A 22,238-nucleotide genomic window follows, 5' to 3' on the forward strand; every position below is an offset into this window, starting at 1 on the left:
TGTCAATTTAATGAATTGATGATTAAGTTATTTATAATGTAAATATGCATAATCAGCAGTACTACCTTTATAACTCTTACTAATACTGAGGTTTTGTTCCAACACTTGGTGCTGTAACACTTTCTACTCTAATGTCCTTTTTTCTAATATTTTCTTTTAAAGCAGGCAGTTTAGAATAACTGTTGTTCTTTCTAAAAACCTATTTTTAAAGCCAGTTGACATATGATAAAACAAAAGGGCTAAATATACATTTTGTGTGATACTGTGCAAGTACTCAAAATTATCAATTTGAATGAAAATGAAAATGCTTGAGTTCTTTAGAACTACTACTGCTGGAATTTTTTAACTGGCAGATGTATTTGTCTGCATCAGTAGACAGCTATCCTGTCTTTGAGAAGAAGGGAATGCACCAGATGACCTCCTGAGGGCAGGGCTGTTTTGTGTCCTGTGTGATAGTAAGATGATGCTTTGCTGCTTAAGCTAGGGCCTTATTCAGTATCAATGGACAAGAAATGCAAAATTAATAATAAAATATCATAAAAACTAGTTAAGGTGATAGAAAATACTTGGCTGGCCATCCAGCCTATCTCATGTGTACAACAATTCTGTTATGGTGAAAAGTCAAAGTATATAAGTGCCTCATAAACCAGACATATATGTATTCCTGCACAGAATAACCATTTGCTGTCAGTTGCAACCTGGGGAAAAATGTAATTCTCCTTGTTTTCCTAGGTAAAATATCATGAAGATTTTGAGAAGACAAAGGGCAGAGGCTTCACCCCCGTGGTAGATGATCCTATAACAGAGCGTGTACGAAAAAACACCCAAATTGTGAGTGATGCAGCATACAAGGGTGTGCATCCACATATTGTTGAAATGGATAGAAGACCTGGAATAATTGTTGGTAAGCTGATAAATACTGTTGTTATTGAAGGCATGTTGGGGAAGAGAGAAGCCCCTGTTTGTGCTCTCCAGATTCCATTTTCTCTCTTTTCTCACCATGAAACCTATGGTTGAACTGCAGGTTCCATGTCAGCTTCTAGAGAAGTCATAATGGGAATGAATGGGAGATAGATCATAGAGATCAAATGACCATGTAGTCATTTGATCTGTGACTTAAAAAAAATATATGGATAGTTGTTACTATTACTTTAAATTTGAATTTTGACTCTAAAAGGTAGGTCAAGGTTTTACAATTTTACACAAAAGAAAGATTATTAAAACTGATTCTGCAAGCTATCAATGTTTAAATTTTGCAGGCCAGTTTGAAATTTTCCTTTCTGTCAGTCAGTAATTTCTTCAGAACTGCATATATCTATTTACCTTGTAATCTCACAATCTTACCTTGTAACCACAATCTCACACAGCTTTTAAAATATCTCAAGCTGTAATTCATCACTAACTCATTAGATCTCTGGTAAGCCAACTACCAGTGTTGAGAAGTGATGTTCTGAAAGATGGCCCAAGATAAGGATGGGTGTTCAAGGGGTAGAATGCAGATTAGATTCATATGTAAAGACAAGGTATTGCATAAAGTTGTTATTTGGCATAACCATAATGAGCTCTGTTTAAAAATCAAAGTGGATATTTGGAATTGCTGAAAACTCAGCAAGTCTGCTACGGCAAAGGAAGTGGTAACATTTTTTTTCCTTCTCATTTCCTTTTGTTTTTTGTGTGTCCCATTAATGTTTTTTCTGTGCTTTGCAGCCATGATCCCCAGAGGATCTGTGAACAAAAAAAGCCATACTGAGATAGCACTCTAAAATTCTTCATATATAGTGATAACAGGGAGGCTGACTTTAAGTTTGCATCTCAAAACCAGAGAAATTGCAGGTGAAATGGACTAACTTGTTGGTCACATAGGCCATCCTCTTGCCTACAGCAAGGTTAAATATGTTATTCCTGGCAGATGCTTTCTCAGTCTGTTCCTTAAAGTCTCCGAATAAGTCTCCCCCACATAAGGAAATTTATTTCTTTCCTTTTTTTTTTGCCATCCTTTTTGTGTCTGTAGCTACAGTATATGAGAAGGGGTTTCCCAAAAGTGTGTGTTAAGAGAGCTCTGTCTGGGGCAGGTGCTGATGATCTTCCATCACTACTCACTTTCATAGTTGTGGTGCAGCCAAAGAAAAAGAAAAAGGCTTCTGTGAAATTGCAGTGTAACATTCAGTTTGCAATTTGCTCTTTAGTGTATGCTACAAGCCTCCTGCTCTCTGCTGCATTGCATGTGTGCTGTAGCCCTGTATAAGAACCATGTGTGCAATCCCATGTTCAGCAGCTGAAGTCTTGCTAGAACAAGCAGATTGGAATGAAGGACATCCCTGAGACAGATTCGTGAGCTGTAAGAACTGAAATATATATATAATTATTTATCATCTAAAAATACTCCAGTATCAAAACACAAAGAAATTCTTAATTTCCCATGCCTGCCAAACAGCAAAAATTGTACAACTATGTAAAGGAAAAAGACTTGACTATTTCAGCTAGAGCTTTTTTGGAATAAAATTGCAATTATAATATCTACTTGTTTAGAAAGAAGCAGTGAGCTCCCTGATTGTGAAATGTCCTTGGCAACTCAAAAAAAAAAAATTTGCAAACCGAAAAATGTACTTAGGACTCTCGTGAGTATTATTCGTAGCTGTAAATTGTTCAGCCAGTTAGGAAAACTGTGTCAGAATCCCTCTGGTTGATTCTTAATGTATTATTGGTGAAACTAGAGCTACTCTTTCAAATGCCTGGTTACTAAAATTAATGACACTGCTCTGGCAAATAGACACGAGTTTTAACCCTACTAAGCCATTCTCAACCCATCAAGATAAATTGATGTTGGTGAGCTTTGGATCTGTTACTAAAGAGAAACCACAATTCTCACATGAGTATAAGGATATTTTACCTTGGCAAAAGCTACCAGGGAATGAAAACTGTTTTGTGTTATAGATTGCCAAGATTCTGATTCCATGTATTTTATTTCAGACTACAGAGATGGATAAAATCAATACAAATCAATGACTCTTGCACTGGTGCTGCCATGAAGCCATACTTATATTTTCACTTGCCAAGGCATGATCAAATAGGACAAGTTGGGTGTTCACCAATTCCCCTACCCCTTCTCATGCCTGTCAGTGCTTTATGTTCAGTTTGCAATTTGCTCTTTAGTGTATGCTACAAGCCTATTAGCATAATTTATGTGCATAATTTATCTCTATTAGAAATAACACATTGTTTATCAAAAGACTTTGAGTTAGCTTTAATTTATCTTGGCAGGAAGGAGTTAGCACTACACCTCACCTTATGGGAGTTGTGGTAGATAATGTGTAGTGTACATACATTGAATGTATTCTAAAGCCATGGGATTTATTTTGCTAGCTCTGTCTGTTCTTTCCGTTGCATCTAGGCTATTAATCATTTGAAACATGTAATTTTTGGGGTCCTCACAGTCCTACTTTACCTACAACCAGTTACTTAGCTTGGTATCTCTCAAACCAGCAAAAGAACAAAGCTGGGAAGACAGTTTTTTTTTTTTCCTACTTCCAGTATATGGAGTAAATCTTGAAGCCAGATCTGCCCAAGAAGAAACTATAGTAAAAATGTGTGATCCGGTAGATTAGTGCTTTGACTGATTATATTTTACATCAAGGTTTTAGTTGAAACTGGTTTGAAGAAATTAAAAGATTTATTAATTTTAGACATATCAGATATCGTAGAATCATTTAGATTGGCCAAGACCATTAGGACCATCAAATGCAACCATTAACCCAGGACTGTCAAGCCCACCACAAAACCATGTCCTCAAGCATCATGTCAACACACCTTTTAAATATCTCCAGGGATGGTAACTCAGGCACTTCCCTGGGCAGCCTGTTCCAGTGCTTGACAACCCTTTCAGTGAAGAACCTTTTCCTAATATCCAATATATAAGCCTCCCCTGGCACACTTGGGGCCATTTTCTCACATCCTATCACTTGTTACATGGGAGGAGAGACCTATTCCCACATCACTGCAACCTCTTTCAGGCAGTTGTAGAAAATGACAAGGTCAACCTAAGCCTCCTTTTCTCCAGGCTAAACACCCCCAGCTACTTCTGCTTCTCCTCATCCGATTTGTGCTCCAGACCCTTCCCCAGCTCCATTGCCCTTCCCTGGACTCTCCCCACCATATCAATACCGTTCCTGAACTGAGGCACCCAAAACTGAACCCAGGATTTGAGGTGTGGCCTCGCCAGTGTCGAGAACAGGGGGATGATCTCTGCCCTGGTCCTGCTGGCCACTGTGGTGCTGATCCAGGCCAGGATGCCATTGGCTGCCTTGGCCACCTGGGCACACACTGGCACAGGGAATTATTTGTTAAGTTCAAGAGTGGACGTAATTTTATTGCATGGTATATGTGTACAATGCAGATTTCTACAGCTGAATTTGTTGCCTTAGTTAATTTTTTTGATATTAACTAAGAAAGATAGATACTTTTGAGTTTACATGAATTAAGCAATCAGTAGAAATTTATTTTGGACGAGCTATGGCACTGATTCTTCTTACGCTGACATGATCTCTGCTATATGCAAAGGAGACTCTGTAGTGTCTGTCAGCTGTGGAGCTGTAACCTGCCAGCTGTCAGCAACAGGGATATACACTGCAGCATCTCCACACATAAGGGTGCTGCTGGTGAACTGGGGAAATAATCTTACAGCTCTGATGATTTTGGTTCTGCTACTGGAAGAGAGCTCTAATATGTGATAATTAACCGATTCCCATTTATTTAGACTTAAGAACATACTATGATTATGTTTAGAAAATGTAAAAAAATTGGGAGCAAGAGTCTCCTTCAAGTAATGTCAGTGCTTAAAATTAATGCACTAAGTTCTTTTAAGCAGAAAATTAGGCTTTCTGATCTCTTCAGGTGAATATCTAGGTATTTTGGTTAATTTCTAGATGAAGGAAATTGATTATTGATTGTTAAATCTCATTCCTTTCATGCTTTTACTTCCTTTGTTGTTTGTCTGTCTTATACTTTCTGTGCTTTGGAAAAAGATCTTAAAGTTTGGCGCACAGATCCTGGCTCCATCTTCGACATTGATCCTCTGGAGGACAATATTCAGTCTAGGAGTCTGCATATGCTTTCTGGTATTGCTTATATCCTGACTTTTCCCCAGTTCAGCTTTTCATGTTTGTGAAATTAAGTTGATACTGTAAATTTTCAGGTCAATATGCCAGCCACATGTTTTATAAGCATATTGTATATATCTTTATAACTGTTGTAGTTTAAATGCAGTATTTTATAGGAACTTCAGCTGTAATCGCATGTGCAGAAACAAAATCTTGAAATAAATCTTATCTTAACGAGTTATTCATGCCACTTACAAGTAGCCATTTAAAAAGCATTGACCTACTTTGTCCTTGCTATAAGTAGAATTTTCAAATAGTTGGACCTTATAAAATTTCAGAGTTCTAGAAAGTGACCTATTTACAAAATTGATTTCTTTTCCATGCACATTTTGCCTATATGGCACATGACATTATGCTTTGTTCTATTTTTTGAAGTCCAAGATCTTAATAATTTTAGGATACATGGAAAAGGAGAGAAAGTAATGTAATAACGGGGAGTGGGTTTTGGTTTTACAAGTTTATTGATTCTTTTCCTGCATAGGAGTGTTTATTTTGAATGTGTAATTTTTCACATGCATTTCCTTTGCTACTTTGGTTCCTTAAATATTCTTTGGAACAACATACTACTGTATTTCCACATGCACTTCTATGCATGCTGGGATAAAGGAATAATTCGATTTTCCACTGAAAATTTTTGTATTCTTTATCTTTATCCCTTCCCTTTCTGGTATCTCAATACCATCTTCCATTTCTGCTATTCTTTTAAAGCAAAGAACAAGCTTAGTTGCATTAGATTTTAAAGCAAGCTTTGGAACTAACGATGCTCAAAATGGAAACAAAATTGCAAAGAATTTACTTTTCTCTAATTTTAATGCCATCAGGGTATAAATAGCAATGTTAGCACTGGTGGGGTTTATCTTGTTGCTTGTCTTTGCACTTCCATCATCTATTTACTGTGATTCTTTATTTCTTTCTACCTTTGTAGAAAGAGCAAGCCGTTACAGTAAGCAGTATTTACATTCCACCAGTCTGGGAGATTATAAGTCAGATGGCTCTGACACGAACCCTACCTTTTCTTACTGCAGTGAGATAACAAGGCTATCTGATGAAGGAGGTACCCTTTATTCCCACCTTTTTTCACTAACAACACCGTTGCAGTGTGTTGAGACTTCACAGGCCTGTATTAACTCCTTATCCTTGTGTAGTCACAAGTAGAAGTTTTGTAAACTATTGCCTGATTGACAGAGAAAGCAAAGCAAGACTTCACAGTTTCTGTGTGCCATATAATTCTATTGTGGATTCTCTTCCACAGTTTTGCTGTTGGCTCCAAAGCCCTCTTAACTTCTATTTACAGTGCTTTAAAGAAATTGTGTTGTGTTTTTGCAAAATGTACATGAATCTGTTTTTATTTTTTCTCTTGAATGACACAATGTAACTGAATGAAATACACCTTTAACCTGAAAAAACATATTTACCTTGGTCTTTTCAGTGGGTAAATCAAGTATATCATAGTACTTTAGTGACTAAAGTACTTTTTCCTGTATTCAATTATGCAGGATTTTGTGGCTCTCTGTTTTTTTCATTCAGCTGGGAAGTTTATGTAGTTTCTTATGGTTTAACAATTCTAATATTAGAATACTTTGACAAACCTTCATTCTCAGGTACAAACCCACATTGCATACTTGTTTGATGCTGTTGATTAGAAGAAAATTTAGGAAAATTATGCATAAGGGTCTAGTCATGCTAGTGGTGTTACAGTATGTACTAGACTTGACTGATGAAGTGAAAATATTCTGAATCATGGCATTCTAAATAGATGTTTTTCAAAAGTAGTGATTTCTGCTTCTCAGTTGTGAAAAAATGATGCTTTGGAAAGGTTATTCAAAGGGTTGCTTTTTTTTTTTTTATAAGAAACCAATTAGTTGCTTACACAACATTAAATTACTGATGCTTTTAGAAGATTTTCAGGCTTCTTAATTGTAGACTGCACTTGTTTATGTTCTCCCATTCACTGGAGTAATATGTTCCTGTGTTGGTTGGTGCTTAAGGAGTCTACCTTTTTATGAGTGCCGTGTAAATACATACAAGCAGCTCTGATTAAGAATGGGTGAGGGAGAAGGTGTTCAGACTGCCGTGCTAACTCTGGACAAAGATAGAAATACATATCTTTGACAGAAATGTACTGCCTTGTATCATATCTGACTATCATGTTTGGTATTTTAACTATATTCTCAACTCTTTTAATGGATGATAGCAATATTGCACATTTATGTTGTTTTTTTCTCTTCTTGTGATGGTGCAAAGTGGCTTTCACAGTCTAGTGCACACTGTTTGTCTATAGCTGTTCTGATCTTTTCTTTGGAAGTATTCCAAACCATTTCAACATTGCTTTGTCAGCTTGATTTGATTTGATTTTCAACAGATATTTTTTACTACTTGAGAATGGGAAATGGGCGTTGTTTTTGCGGTAGTTCTGGCACTAGTAAGCTTGCTTTTTGTGGCTCTATTTGAATCTATTGTTCTGGTGATGTCTTGAATAGATCATTCCCAAGGTCAATGTATTTTAGCAAGAGGTTGTTTTCCATTTTAACCCAGCTGACTAGCCAGGATTTGAGCACCTGTAGACAGCTCCCATTGCAGGGAAGAAATAAGTGCCACAGCTAACTAACTGAACATAATCCTAGTTATTTACAGGAAAAGGCCATTTCTGTGAACACCTTTAGAGAGAGCTAGCAAAAGATAGCATTTTTGGCTAAAAATGCCAATCTTTTTCATCCACATAGCCACAAGACAAGATTGCCCATTGCCCTTATACAATGTCTCTTATACCATAAATAAGAGCCAAGTCTGTTTTGGTGAGATTCCATGGCTGTTCCTGGTGGAGTTTGTACTCTTAGATCAGCAGGGTTTCTCATTGGCCATTGTTTTATCTGATGGCATGCCAACTGAAAGACAGTTGGAGACCTGTAACCAGTTTTACAATCTCTGAGTGTCTTTGGCCTTGTCTCATCATATTTCACATATTCCTGCATTGTTCAATTGCTACTTTATTTTAGATACCTTTGCTGATATTTGATGCATAATTCAAATCTTCGCCTGCCACAGCTGATGGAATTGTTCCTTAACTACGTCTTCCCAGCCCTTAGCTGGGTCTCTGACTTAATACCAGATGTTAAAGGCTTATTCAGATCTAAATACCTCTCTCTTCTCTTGGGGAATTTCAGTAATAACATCACAGGGAAGCTACTAACATTGTTCATTAGAATTACTTCTTTCTGTTTTGTTCCTTGACTGTTATTTTAGATTATGATGTTGAGCTGAACCATGGGTCCTTCTCTACAAAATCAGCAGATTTTTGCATGATGTAAGTTCAGAAAATTCCCTGTTAGAGTATTTTAGAGTAATGCAGGTAAAATTGAATGGGAAACAATTGTTAACACTTTTCAGCAAGCTGATGCAGTTCATGGGCTTTGATTTTAATAATCTTTTTGAAATTACTTTTCAACTTTTTGTGTCTTTTTTTACAGCCTCTTTCTGTGATTGTTTTTCAGGGTTGACTTTAGTACTTCATGGTATCTTTGAGGACTTTTGCCACACTGAACAGAGGGCATTGCACGAGAGCTTCCCAGTCTGCCTAAATATGTTGTAATTAGTTATTGCCTAACAAAGATTATCTTTGTATCTGCAAGCCATTCTGTAGGTCTTCACTGAAACACTGGGTGCCACATTTTTGCAAAATTCTCACCGGCAGTGAGTAATTATTTTCATCTCGGCTAAAAAGGAATAGAAACTAGTGATATTTCTCCTTTAGTTCTGCTTTGAACAGTGATGTTGCAACTTCTCAGGCACTGAATCCTTTACTTTTGGAAGGGTTTTTCAGATTTTTTCCTTCAGAAAGAGTGGTTGAGATATATGGATGTCAGATTTATTTTTGCTTATAAAGACAGACCAGGCAGTTTTTTCTCTACAAAACACTAGGAAAAAGCAGCTAAGTTCTGAAGTTTAGGTCTCTCTTGACAGCATTCTGTCTGAAAAATATCTCAGCTGTTGTGTTTTGGGTTTTATTTAGATTTTTTTAAAGTCTTTTCTGTCTGCCCTGATTTTCCATGCAGCCTTTTGCAGTGGTTTTCTCCCAATTCTTTCCACACTCACTCTCTTGCTCCCCTTCCTTCACTTTGAGTAAAGTTCTGCCCTGTTAGTTTGCATTCAGGCTCCAGGAAAGAATGATTTGGTTCAATAATATGGCTCAACACCTCTGCCAATCTGGCACTGTTTTGGAAAGTTTCTAGTTGAAACCTTCAGGGCTGGTTTCCTCCTCTTTTGCATTTGACCTTTTTCCTTTTTTTTTTTTTTTTTTCCCTTTGGCTTCCTCTTAATGTCTAGTTTGTGTGCACACCTTTGTCTAGGTGGGTATCAGCATATTGACAGGATGCATAAATTCTTTCCTTACCATAGGTTTGGACTTTTTCAGTATAAGTGACAGTTTATTTTTATTTTGAATTGTGTGTAGTCTGTAGATGGAGGAAAATAAGAGATGAGTATCAGTTCATTTTCAGTTATGGATACCTTGTTACTCTGGTGGGGAAGAAAAATGGTTTCTTGGTTATTTTCTGCGTCATCACCATGTTATCTTAAAAGATACATAGAAATCAGTTTGTAGGAGGGGGAAATCAGTTTTGCAGTACTCCCAAAAACACATGTAATGTAGGAAATCTTAGTGAATATTAAAACAGAATTTTCAAGGGCCTTTTGTTGTGTTTTAAATATGATTGCTGAAATTTCATACATTTGGCTGGAGCCAGCATGTTACTGGTTGGCTACATGTGAGCTATTTTCACTCCTTCAGCCCAAGTTCTTCAGACTCAGTTCACCTACTGCTACCACACAAGTAGTGAGAATTAGCATAAAGGACCCTTGATATGAGTTTAAAGGTCTTCCTGTCTTTATTTTAATGAAAACAGTCTGCCAACAACACCCAAGTCTCTGTCTTTGCCTGGTTAGTTATCTTTTACTCACACTGACAATCAAGTACGCAGATTTCAATGAAATTCCAGTTATTTTGTTATCAGCCTTAAAAGTAACCAGTAGATTGCTATGAGAAAACTGAATTTTTTCTTAGATACTTGATTGATATTACATAACAGAAAAACAACATAGAAACAATTGGTACAAACAACCTCTGAGGAATAAATACAGCAAATGGGCATTGCTGTCAATATGATTCCAAAGTCTATGAAGACTGAATAAAACACAATGCTGCAGTCTCTTTCCTAAAGTTTTGAAGTCTTTATCTAGCTTGGAGTGGAAGTTTAATCAATGAGAAACAGTAAGTCCTTTAATCTCTCTCCCCAGTGGCATGTCCTCACGGTGTGATATGAACCTTCTGAAGAAGAAATGGTCCAGAACAGCTGAGCCTGCTCCCTCCCTTCCTTCAGACTCCAGGGGTTATCCTGGGTTATCCTTTCCTCACTGGGGCAGGAGCTCATTGTAGAGTTGCTGTTTGAGCTGCAGTGTGAGCACAGCCCTGCAAAGGGCAAGCACAGACCTTAGATATTGTTGTGTGTCACTGGCAGCAGCCTTGTTCTGTGTACCAGCTCAAGGAGAGGCCTTTTATTCCTCAGCCCAACACTGACATGTTAAACATTAATTTCAAGGATGTCTCCTTCTCTTCCCCTAGCACACACCAATATCTGTAACTCTGTATGTAAAATGATTGTTCATAGGATTTGCCTGAGGCTTTGACACCCACACCTATATACCACAGAAAATCCTAAAACAAGGAGCTTTGCTGCTGCTTCTGCTCCTGGTTAGTCTGGTCAGAAGACTACAAACTACTCGGATAAAATAAAGAAAATCCCTCTGTATTTCACACATTGGAATTGCAGATGTTTCCCAGTATGAAGCCAAGGAGTCTCCTTGCACTGGGATAGTGTTCATAACTCTTCTCCTGTCCCAAGAGCTGAACGAAGAAGAGAAAAGAAAACCAGATTTTGTTCCCTTCCTTGATCTGTCCCTCCCATGAATTTTTGTAAAAAACCCTTGGGTTTTGAGGTTGGGAAAAATCAACATTAGTAAAAGACAAGTTGAAGAAAAAAGGAAGGAATAATACCTGACTGCTCTTTATGTTGGGATAGAGAAATCTGTCTTCCATGTCCAGGTGTCAGGAGTACAGGGCAGGAATCCTTCACTCTTCATATTCATATTCAGTTGCTAAGCTCTGCCATCCTGGGGAGGTCAAGCAGAATGACACAGCAGTTATTTTTTCTTCTCTGTCAGCGCAGAATTGTTCTTTTTTGCTAGGTAGCTGAACTCTGTTTCCATAGTATTCCCCAGAGTCCAGTAATCAAACATGGCATTCAGAGGGAGAGGAATTGTACAGTTCATGGGAAGAACTGTAGGCATTTGTGGGTTTCTTGTCACCTTTCAAGTGTGTCAGCCAGCTGCCCTGCCACAGAAGGCTGAACACATCAGAATGATGCTCTCTGTCTACTCTTGGTACCTCTTAGTGGGGGTCACACTGACACTTCCCTTAGCCACCAGACTCTTACATCTGTTTCTGACTTTTTTGTATTTCAGACTAGATGTACTTTGGTTTTCCTTCTTTAATCAGCCCACAGCAGGTTTGCCAGCCTGAAAGTCAACATGTGGGAAAAAAAATAGTCTTCTTCCATTCAACAGCATTTTGGTAAAACTGTTTCTCCATCTTGGTAATCAGGTGATTTTCTGTTCTTAAGTATGTAATGTACTACAAATGCCTGCAGTCAAATAATAAAAAAATTACCCACAAACTTTTGTGATATTTTTGAACTTAACCAAATAGTTCTCCTCTGTGTCCTACAGACACAAGTGCATGTATATATTTGTAATCTCTCTGGTGCTACAAATTTTTTAGCATGAAGAGTTTTCTTTGTTAGAGAGCTTTCTCTTCAGAACCAGTAAACCCTGGTCTTCCATGCTCAAATATATTTTTACAGAAATGATATTTTTCCCTTATAAAGGTTTGCTGTAACCACATTGTACCCCAAAACGACATGGTTTTTCAGGCAGCAAGACAGAGCTCTCTCCCTTCTGAGAATTGCATCTTTATTTTGAAGGAGGTGTGTTTTGCTGTTTCAACTTCTGCCTCTTGTTTTGCAGTGACTCCTAATGTTCAAAGCACATTTTTTTCCTGATTTAAAATAATGTCATTACAGTAAGAGGAGTTCTTGAAAACAGTGGGAGGCTTATTTGTGTTAAAAACCTTCTCACCTCTAGATTTGAGGTAAGAGGGAAAAGTAAAGACAAAGTTAGTTGTAAGAATTTAGATTTCAGTTAGAAACAGGTTGAGTATGTTCCCTACAAATGTGCTAATTTCTGTGTGTTTACATGATAAGGGGATTTCTGCTTAATATATAATTTTATCTCTGAATAATCCATTTAAGCCTTTTAAGCCATGTAAGTATAGAAATCCAGAAAAGCATTGGGACTACATTTATGTGCTGTCTTGTGCATTATCAGTTTTCTGTCCTGGTCTGGACTATTGGACTATAGTGTCCTCTGTTAAGTGCTTCATTAATGCAGAACATGAGAGAAATTAGTCTAGAAAATTATATTTCATTCTTTTCCACCACAAAGAGGTATTAGGTATCTGTAAAACCTGATTTTTTTAACATAAAGCTTGAAAATTCACAGAGTAATTCCAGTGATTGCTTAGTTAAATTTTGGTTAAGGTCCGGTTTAGAGTGCTGGGAATAAAATTAAGTATTTTATGCTGGTTGTAATACATTAAGATAGAAGTAATTGATTCATCTGAAAGCACATTTTCATTCAGTATGTGTTCACTGAGGATGAGTTAATGTTCCAGGGAGAGCTTTACATTTCATGCTTCCAAAATATTTTTGCTTAGATTCCTTATGCTTATCTTTAATTCCCATGCTTCTCTCCCACACTCTTGGCATGTGGCAGCATCAAAAGACAATCCCCACACATCCAGGTGGAGGGGAATCCAGAAGAGATCCCATTTTTAATTTCTGTAGTGTAGCAGCAGTTCAGGGGATCCTTCTGTTTGTTCTGCCAGCTGTCTGAATTTGATGTTTCCTTTTCCATTAAACAGTTGGTGAGCAGAAAGTGGAAAGGAAGTTTCCAAGTGACTCAACACTTGCAAGTGTTAATGGCTCCCTTGGCAAGGAGTAGTTTCAGTTGTTCAGTGTGGTTCCCTAGAGCAGCTTTTGATACACTTCAGAGAATGTTATATCCAGTAGACAATAAATGTAATTAGTAAAATTGTGTCCAGTGACATACATATCCTGGTTAATGCTATGCTTCCACCATTGTTCAGATTGGTTATACCCACTATGCAAATAAATCTATGCACAGAAATCAAGGCACAGCTTCTGTGAGAAGAACTTGCAGGCTTCTCTCTCTAATGCACAAGGGCAGCAGTAGCTGTTCAGTAAATGTAAGAGAATTTGAATTATAGTTGAAGGCATGTGGGTAAAGTCACATGTTAACCTTCATTTTACTAAATCTTTCCTTTTGTGAGGAAGCCTAGAGCAAAGCTGTGCTATTCACAATTTAAGTGGAAATTTCAGCTTCCTGTGGTACACCATGGCCCCACTAGGACTGAGGATGCCTTGGGCTGGCTTTAAGACATTTTGTGCCTTCATAAATAAAATAATGTGGTTTGGTGTGTGAAGAGAGAAAAGGCAGATTGTTGTCTCAGCTGAGACATGCTGCAGCTTAGGTTGAATGTTGAGCAAAAAGTCAGGTGGCCCTAAGGTTTGTTTGTGACACTGAATCCTGGCTGCTGTTCACATTCCAAGCAGGATGCCCTGTGATGTGGTTGTGCCCCAACACGGAAGCAGTGGGCAAATGGGGGCTGTGTACCAGGGCTGTGGCATAGCAGCTGCTAATAGACACACAGGCTGAACTCTCTGGACTGTACAGCTACCACTGAAGAAAATGCCAAACTAATATTTGTAGCGGTGTCTGAAAAAATGATCTTTTATATTTGAACTGCTAGAAAAATTCCTATGACAAAATGTAATCTATACAATCTATACCCTATTAGCAATTCTTTTTTTCTCAGGTTACAATAGAGTACTTAATGTATTTCATTTGCTTTTTTGAGGAAAATGAGTGAATTAAACATCTAGAAAAGATTTTGTGGTTGAATATCAAACCAAATTTTTTTGTCAGTACATTTAACTGGTTTAGAATATTCTGTGTTCATCACAATAACCCTAAAATTATATTTTTAGATTCAAAACTAGGAACACATAGAACTTTAGTTTTAGGGTTAGAAGCCAAATAGTTTTAAGTAATTTTCTCTTTTACTGTAGAGAAATTAAGTAATTTTTCTCTTTTACTACTCTGCTGTAGTAAAAATTTGTCAGCAGAATCTGGAAGAGGGATAAATGGTTTGTATTTTAGGTGAAATTAAATTTAAGTGAAGTAGATGGTTGTAGCTGGCCATAAAGTTCCAAGTAGTCAGATATAGAATTCATACAACTTTTAAAATCCCCAAAACAACTATTCAAAGAGGTTGGAAGAAGATAATAATTAATATAATTCATTCTAAATTGTAATTTTATATTGTGTTCACTTTCATTTGTGCTGTTTTTTAGCAAAATTGACAAAAACATGAATATGAATAAACACTACAAACAGCCTTTTCCTATATTTTTAAAGGCTGATAATGCTTAGAAATATTTTACTGAATTTTCTGGGAGATCATTTAACACCCTATTTTATAATAAACACCTTTACTTTTATTTGAAAAAAAATTGTTTGAAGGGGCTACTATAGAATTACATTTATCAAATCAATTCTTTTGAGTTTTTATTGTCTTGCAGTCCTTAATGGCTATTCCAAAAGCAGTCTGGGGAAGCTGATGCCATTTTCAGAACACCAAAATTGTCTGCTCTGCCAGAACAGGGCTGGCTTTTGCTTTTTGCAGCCCACTTACCACCTCACTGATCCAGAGTCAGACACAGACAGGGACTCTGAGGCTTGTTTGAGATTTGGCTTCTTCTCCTCCCCTGCTGCCAGAGCACTACATTATGTGTAGTTAATACTTTACAACTCTGTGTTGCTTTACTGTGACAGTAATATGTTAATGATCACAAAAGCTTTTGAGCTATTACTCAGTATCCTCCAATTCCTGTACCTCAATAAAAATGGTGCTCTAAGCAGTATCCACAGTCTCTTTCTGGCAAAAATATTCCCTGTGTAATTGTCTTTTTATGATGAGGATGGATGTTCTGTTGACTGTCCTCTTTCTTTTAATGTTGACTGTAGAAAATAGGACATCCTGGGTTCCTTTCATTTTTCTCTAGACTCTGATATTTGGTAATTGCTTGCAGACAAGGCTTCTGTAGACTGTGCTAGCCTGGGCTTTTAAAAAATGTATTGTTATTTTGCAGTTACTGTGAAGAGGAATTTTTCCTTTTTTTTTAAAGGAAAAAATAGTCCATGAGAGACTGACTTTTGAAATACAGAGATTTAGATCCCTCAGAGAGGCCAGAATGCAACTTGGAAAATAATTTACCATGAAAAAGAATATAATGGAATTGATGGATCCATCATTGCTCAAAATGTGAAGAATTGGGAAGGTCTGAATCACCAGACACATAGACCATGATGTACTAGAGAGACAGTTTCTGTCTGTTCCTCCAATGTCCTAGCTAGTATTTCTCAAATTCCCTCTTCACCTCCTATTGGATTTATGATGGACTTATAGAACAAAGACCAGTGTGATTTAGTGATTTTGTGATATTGTGATTATATTATTAGTGATATTGCTTGTTCATACAAATCAAGAACTTTGGACTGAAATATGAGATAGTCCCTGCCTAAAAGGGAACCTCAAATAAAACACAGGATTCCAGTGTCACATGAGCACACTAGACATTTTTTTGTTGTTCCTTTCAAAATGTCTTCATTTTCTCTGACATATGCTCAACAACTTTGTGAGATCTTCTGTTTCAGTTTCATTCTAAATCAAATTTTAATTTCTAATGTTGAAATTGTTCTCCAGAGTTATAATTGCATGATTCTGCATTTCCCATAATAATCTACTTCAGTTTACATGGTGCATAGAGTATAGTTAGTCTTAATTATTGCTAGCTGATAAAATGGTGTTCTGAAATAATGATTCTTTAAACAATCTTTGTCTAATCATGACACTAATGAAGTTTAGTTTAAAATACATTATTTGATAAACTGTAGTATGTCAGTAAGTAGTCATGAGAGTAGAGATGTTTTGAGTTTTGCATGATGAATAATTAATGATATTTTAAACACAAGATCAGTAATTTTGTTGGCCTCCTCTTCATCTTTTTTTTAAGTATTTGAAGATTGCACAGTTTATTTCTTATAACTTTAGAATTTAGGTTATGGAAACTTCCTAAGCTGTAACATTCTGAATTTGCCACTGAATCCAAGTAGTTCAGACCTTCAATTCTAATGAGGTCAGTGAGCATGGCAGATATTTATTAACACCCTCTCTGAATTAGGCCATACTTTGAGGTTGTTATTTCGACAACCTAATTATATCTGGCTTTGATATTCCAATTTACTAACTATTACTGACTCCTGTAATGGATAGCATGCAGACAAACTGCTGCTCCTGACAGAACCACTGAGAGCAACCAGCCTGGTAGCTCAGACATCCATGAAAGCAAGCTAACTGACCAGTAAAGGGCAAGGAAAAGAGGGGAAAAAAACCAAAAGAAATGAAGAGAAAGTTACTTTTACAAGAAAAAATGCCAAGATGCCTTACTATGATGTTCTCTACTGTTCTAAAAACAGCATTTTTCTGTATCAGGTCTCATCATCTTCAGTCTTCAGGTTAGTGCTTTTTATATTGCTTACACAGTCTGATCTATTCCCAGTAAATTTGACTGTGCTGTGCTGTTATTTCTGATTAGAAAAAAACCCCAACTCTGTAATAGATAAGCAGGGAATTTTTCAATGTTCATCAGAAGATAGTAGTTTAGAAGGAAACTTATGTAGGAAAGGTTACATGTGACTAATGTCTCAATGCCAAAAGAACCACATTTTTCAATTTAAGATTTTTAAGGTTGAAGCTTGACATTTTTAAAACAAGGAATACAGCTTTGTGTTAAAATATATTTAATTTTGAAGAGCCACATAAACTGTAATGACTGAAAATTATAGATATTTTTATATGATTGGCAAAAAAAAAGTTTCTTTACCCAATTTTTAACATTTCTTTTTACATGAACCTTTGGGATTATTTTTAAGTTTTCCTCCTATTTGGGGACAGGAGCATTCTTGGCAATAAGTTCTGCACTGTGAAATTATTACTGAGGTTTACCTAATGTTGTATCTGGCTAACATTCCTGTACTCTTCTGTTTGTTTTCTCTACTTCTGCTTTTTTACTGTATTCTTTAGAGACCATCTCCTTGCTCAGTACCATGGGGCTGCTGCAGAGTTCTGTACCTCATATCAACCTCCCTGGGCAATCCTTGCACACTCATTGAAGTATTTTAAGTTCTCTGACACCTGCTTTTACTGTCAAGTAAACAGCTCTTGCTGGCTGCATTAGGCTTAATATTTTCTAAACTTCCAACTATGACTTTTTCCAAGTATTATGGAGATGTAAGACGCAAGTAATTTGCAAGTAGCTGAGCAGTGTCTGCCACATGTGAGCACATAGGAGCACCTGCATTGTATGGGGTGCTCTGTTTGGAGCTGGGTGCTGGGACATCTGGAGGGAAGCATCTGTAAGAGGCTCAGCTCCTTTGTGGTTTTAATTCAGAGGCAGCTTGCACAAAAGAGAGGTGCTTAGGGGGACATACCTTGCAACAGCTGGGCTGATCTAGCTGTTCATTGCTTTCTGCTGTCTGTGGCCTTGGGTACTTGGTCCTGCCTCTGTCCTTGCTTTATATTTGATCTGATCCCTGGCTGAGCTCACCAAGCCAGAAGAAGAACAACCTAGCTGAGAGGAAGGAAGGGGCAGCAGGAGTTAGTGTCTCAGTGAGCTCTTGGGGAGCCAGCCTCAGATGTGCAGTGGGCACCAGGGGTGGACTGCCTGTAACCTCTTTGAGAGTTGTGAGTCCCCTCATGTCTCCTGCCAAATTCATTCAAAACTCTTAACTTCAGCAGAGAGTGCTGTTCAGCACAGCATCTTTAAAAGTCTGCTAGAAGCTCAGCTATCATAACAGTCAAGTTACTTTTCTGCCTTTTATGCCTCTTTAACATTGTACCCTCATCACATCTAACCTTCCTTACTTATTGCCGAAGTGTCAAGATTCTTGTTTCTGATTGGCCTGTGATATGGGCCTTCTTTAAATCTCTTACTAAATTCTTGGCTGGCAGCAATTATGTTCCATTTATGCTGCTGTTTATGCTTGGGCAGGATGTGAACTTCTGCAGAATTAATGTGTTAACTTCCTTCAAATCTCTCCTTAAAACTGTTTCTCAAGTTGCTTATTTGATCAATGCAATGCTGGGCTGAACTCATCTCAAGAGCATGGGAAATAAAGAGGAGAAATTAGAGGGTTTGTGGTTGCTCAAAGAGGTATATTAGATCTGCATCCCAAAATAAAAATTGACAGGACAAGGCCTGAAAAACTCAACCGATCTGAAAATTTGGCCCTGATTTTAAATGCGGACAGATGATATTATTTATAGAGGCTTCTTTGAGAAAAACATTCACTTTAAATATTTCAGTGATGGTGTGCAGCAGCCAACATCTGGGGAAATTGATAGAAAACAAAAAAATTGTCTAGCCAGAATTTGTAATCAAAGAAACCTCTTTAACACTTTCTGGGGAAGGCTTTGAAAATTGTCAGGTGTTATTATCCACCAGCTTTAAGAGAGCAGTAACAGTTCTGTTTCCTGTATTTCCTAAGATTGTATTTCCTTGGCCAGGTATTACACTGGGAAGTGTCAAAGGGCTGTGCAGTTCAGGCACAGTGACCTGTGCACATGGACAGCACATGGAGTGACTGGAGTCCCCAAAAATGTCCTGTAGACCTACATCTCCCCACGTGTGATTGCATCACTCTGATATGTCTTCTGATGCCTGGGACATAGCTGAGGATTTCTAAGGGAAGAGCAAAAGAAAGAAGGAACTGAAAGCTGTGGGGAAGGCTTTCTAAAGAAAGTCTCTGAAGCCAGTGCCAAATGTAGCAACCTGTGGAAAATACAGCAGTAGCAAGGCAAAAAAAAGGGGAAGAATTTCCATATATGTGGATGAGTGTGATTCTGATAAGCAGTTTGATCTGTTTTGGGTGAGCTCATTGTGATAGCAGTAACTCAGAGATGTATGATGATGCTGTATTCTGGCTCTTTTGTGGTGCTCAGAAAGCCTACAGCTTTTTACCTGATGTATGGCAGACACTAGAATTAAGCACATAGTAATCCAAATCTTTATTTTTACTTTGTGTTCTCTCATGTTTTGATTACAGTATGTTGCAATATTCTTTGTGAGTTGTCTGAAGTCTTAGGAGTGAAACTGTGAATTCTGATAATAATCAGAAAAGGGAGGATTCCATTAAATCCTTAAGTGTATGATGTGTGTGAGAGTAAATGGAGTGGTTATTTTACATGTGGTGCAGTAACTGGCATGTGTTGCAGTAAATGGCAAAAGCACAGTAGTGACCACTGAGGATATATTGTTTTACTGTGGATTGTCAAGGTTCTGCTGTACCAAAGAATGCAAGAGAGTTTAAGTATGGTATTGATAAAATGTATCTCAGAACCAAACTTTTAACTGAGTTTTCTTTTTAGCATAACATTTCTTTTTAAGCTCATAGTTATACAACGCTCTCTTAAGGATTCCTTTCCTGTTTCTACAGTTGGACCTTTTTCTTTCCCAGGTCTTTCAAAGCATTTCCTGATCAGTACACACTCTGCAGACCCCGTTGTCTTGCTATCATTCTTTCAGCTGCTTCTTTTTCTTGGAGGCTTCCTCTCTGTTTGTCTTATATAATGTTCATTCATTTTTCTTGCTCTTTTCTCTGGGGAAGCCTGTAAAGATATAGTAAGAGATATATGATAAATTTATTTAAGTAGATAATTTAAAGTGAATATCTGGCTTGCTTGGTAAGTGGGACAAGAAAAAAAAAAAGTAAGTTTTGATAAATCAGAATGCATCTGGTAAAGTCTTAATGCAACAAAAAAAAATCCACCTGTACTTCTGGGAGCAATGGTCAGCCCTCAGCTCCATCACCAATAAATCTGGCTTCAGTTAAATGAATTTCACGTTCCACCACTGTATTTTATTGTTCCCTTAGGTTAGCTAAAACCATTGCTTTTGCTGCTGCTGCAATCAATGATGTTGTAGAACTTTATACTTCAGACTGAGCCAAAAGATTGCAGTTAACTATGTGTGATGATGATGAAAAAAAACCCCTCTTTTTCTGCGTCATTTAATCTCACCTTGAATTATCAGTATGTCACCAGCTCAGACATTGTCTCTTCACTATTGTTTATTTACATGATTCCCAAATAGTCTTCCAAATAGACCATCCTCTGAAAGATTCTTCAGTATTTTTTGTTAAAAGTTGTTAGAAAATAATGATTGTTTTCGAAGTTTTTTGCAGAATACTATAGTATTCTTTTAATGGAAAAAACTCCAGTCCACATGGAATTATTCAAGTGTCTTCAACACTAGTATGTGCTGATATTTATGCTCACATATATGATACCTAAATAAATGACTAAAAGATAATTAGCAAAGCTAATCCTTCTTTTTGTTTGTATAACATCTTTTTATAATACTGCAATTTTTATCACTTCCCAAAAGTTCTCATGCTTTGGAAGAACTGCTTTATTTTTGTGGTTTATGTTTTCCATCATTGCAGGTAAAGTATCAAATAGATTTGTTGAGTCAGTTTGACAGAATTCTCTCAGCTTGTGAGACACTGATTGCTAAAGAGGAAAGCACATTTCAGACCTGCAGCTGGCAGTTGTCACAGAGGCAGGAGCTGTGGTTTATCCTCCCCAAAATAAGCCCCTTGACTTGGAGGTTACAATGAAGCTGACCATCAGTACGCTTGCTGCCTTAACGCTGACAAGGGATGATTGATAGGAAACAAGAAAGATCTCTTTTGGGGGGATAGAATCAAGAACAAAAGGTTCCTACCAGCCTCTCCTTCTCTTGGGAAGAAGAAAGGGACTCTCAGGGTCTCTGACCCTGCCAGGGACCAGGGAAGAGCTACCAGCCCTTTGTTTTTGCGGGGCAGGCTTGCTGCTGGCTGATCAGTGGCCAGTGTTGGCTGAAGGTACTCCTGTTGCTAAGTTAAAAAGTTCAAGCAATAAAAGTAATTTGCTGCTGGTGTGAGATGAGACTCCATTGGCTTTGACAAACTGGCCTACAGTTCATGCTGGTGGTGAATTAGACAAAATGTATTCATTCCAGCTTGATCGCAGAACCTTTGATTAAATTATGTTTTTCTCTATTTTCTCACGAAGGGCCACATCTGCTCATGTGGAAATAGCTTGTAACAACATTGAAACATAAATTATTTGATGAACTACTTAGGGCTATTCACTTAATGCATGATAATTCTGTGAACATGTTAATGAGCGGTAATTCTCTGATGATTGAACTGCTTGAAAATGTCTTCCTATTTATATGTCATTAGAATGAACTTGGCCCTTCTAAAACATCCATTATTCATCGTGTTCCAGTGTTGCATCTGACTGCATATCACTTTAATTTCCCTCATTTAACAAAACAATCTATTCATTACAATAGTTAGAAGCATGTTTTCTAAATCAGTAAAACCTTAGTTAATGTATAGTGTTAGTTATCTTTACAAGTACAGTTGAACAAAGTGTAACAGCCCAAATTGTAATTACACATTTAGTGCATTTGAATATGCTAACTGAAACTAAATGGAAGTTTTAAGAAGAACCTTTGTTGAAATCAATAATTTTGTTAGCTGGAGAAGCAGGATTGGTAAAACAACTTGCTGAAAGCACAAGGTTGACTTTTCATTCTGAAACAGTTGAGCAAAAATTTTCTCAGTAATCCCCTTTTCACATGCATTTCTTGTCCTGACAACTGAAGAAGAAGAGAATTATGGAGTAATACTAGTGCAAATATGAATACTTATAATAAATATATATTTTTATTGGGTTTTCCTGCTTTTCCCATGTATTTTTTCATTTTACAAGTTCTGGAT

The 22,238-nt window shown here is 37.2% G+C and overlaps 1 protein-coding gene across 1 annotated transcript in view; it reads left to right on the forward strand.

Annotated features, from left to right (window-relative positions):
- NEBL (nebulette) overlaps positions 1-22,238 on the forward strand; it is a 92,310-nt gene that overhangs the window by 58,072 nt on the left and 12,000 nt on the right. Inside the window, 3 exon segments of the mRNA XM_071428843.1 lie at positions 733-904; positions 5,022-5,114; positions 6,082-6,210. Coding sequence (XP_071284944.1) covers positions 733-904; positions 5,022-5,114; positions 6,082-6,210 — 394 coding nt within the window.

The sequence above is a fragment of the Agelaius tricolor genome, unplaced genomic scaffold (assembly GCF_023055355.1).
Source record: "Agelaius tricolor isolate 1412-34295 unplaced genomic scaffold, bAgeTri1.0.p SCAF_6, whole genome shotgun sequence".
Lineage (NCBI taxonomy): Eukaryota > Metazoa > Chordata > Aves > Passeriformes > Icteridae > Agelaius > Agelaius tricolor.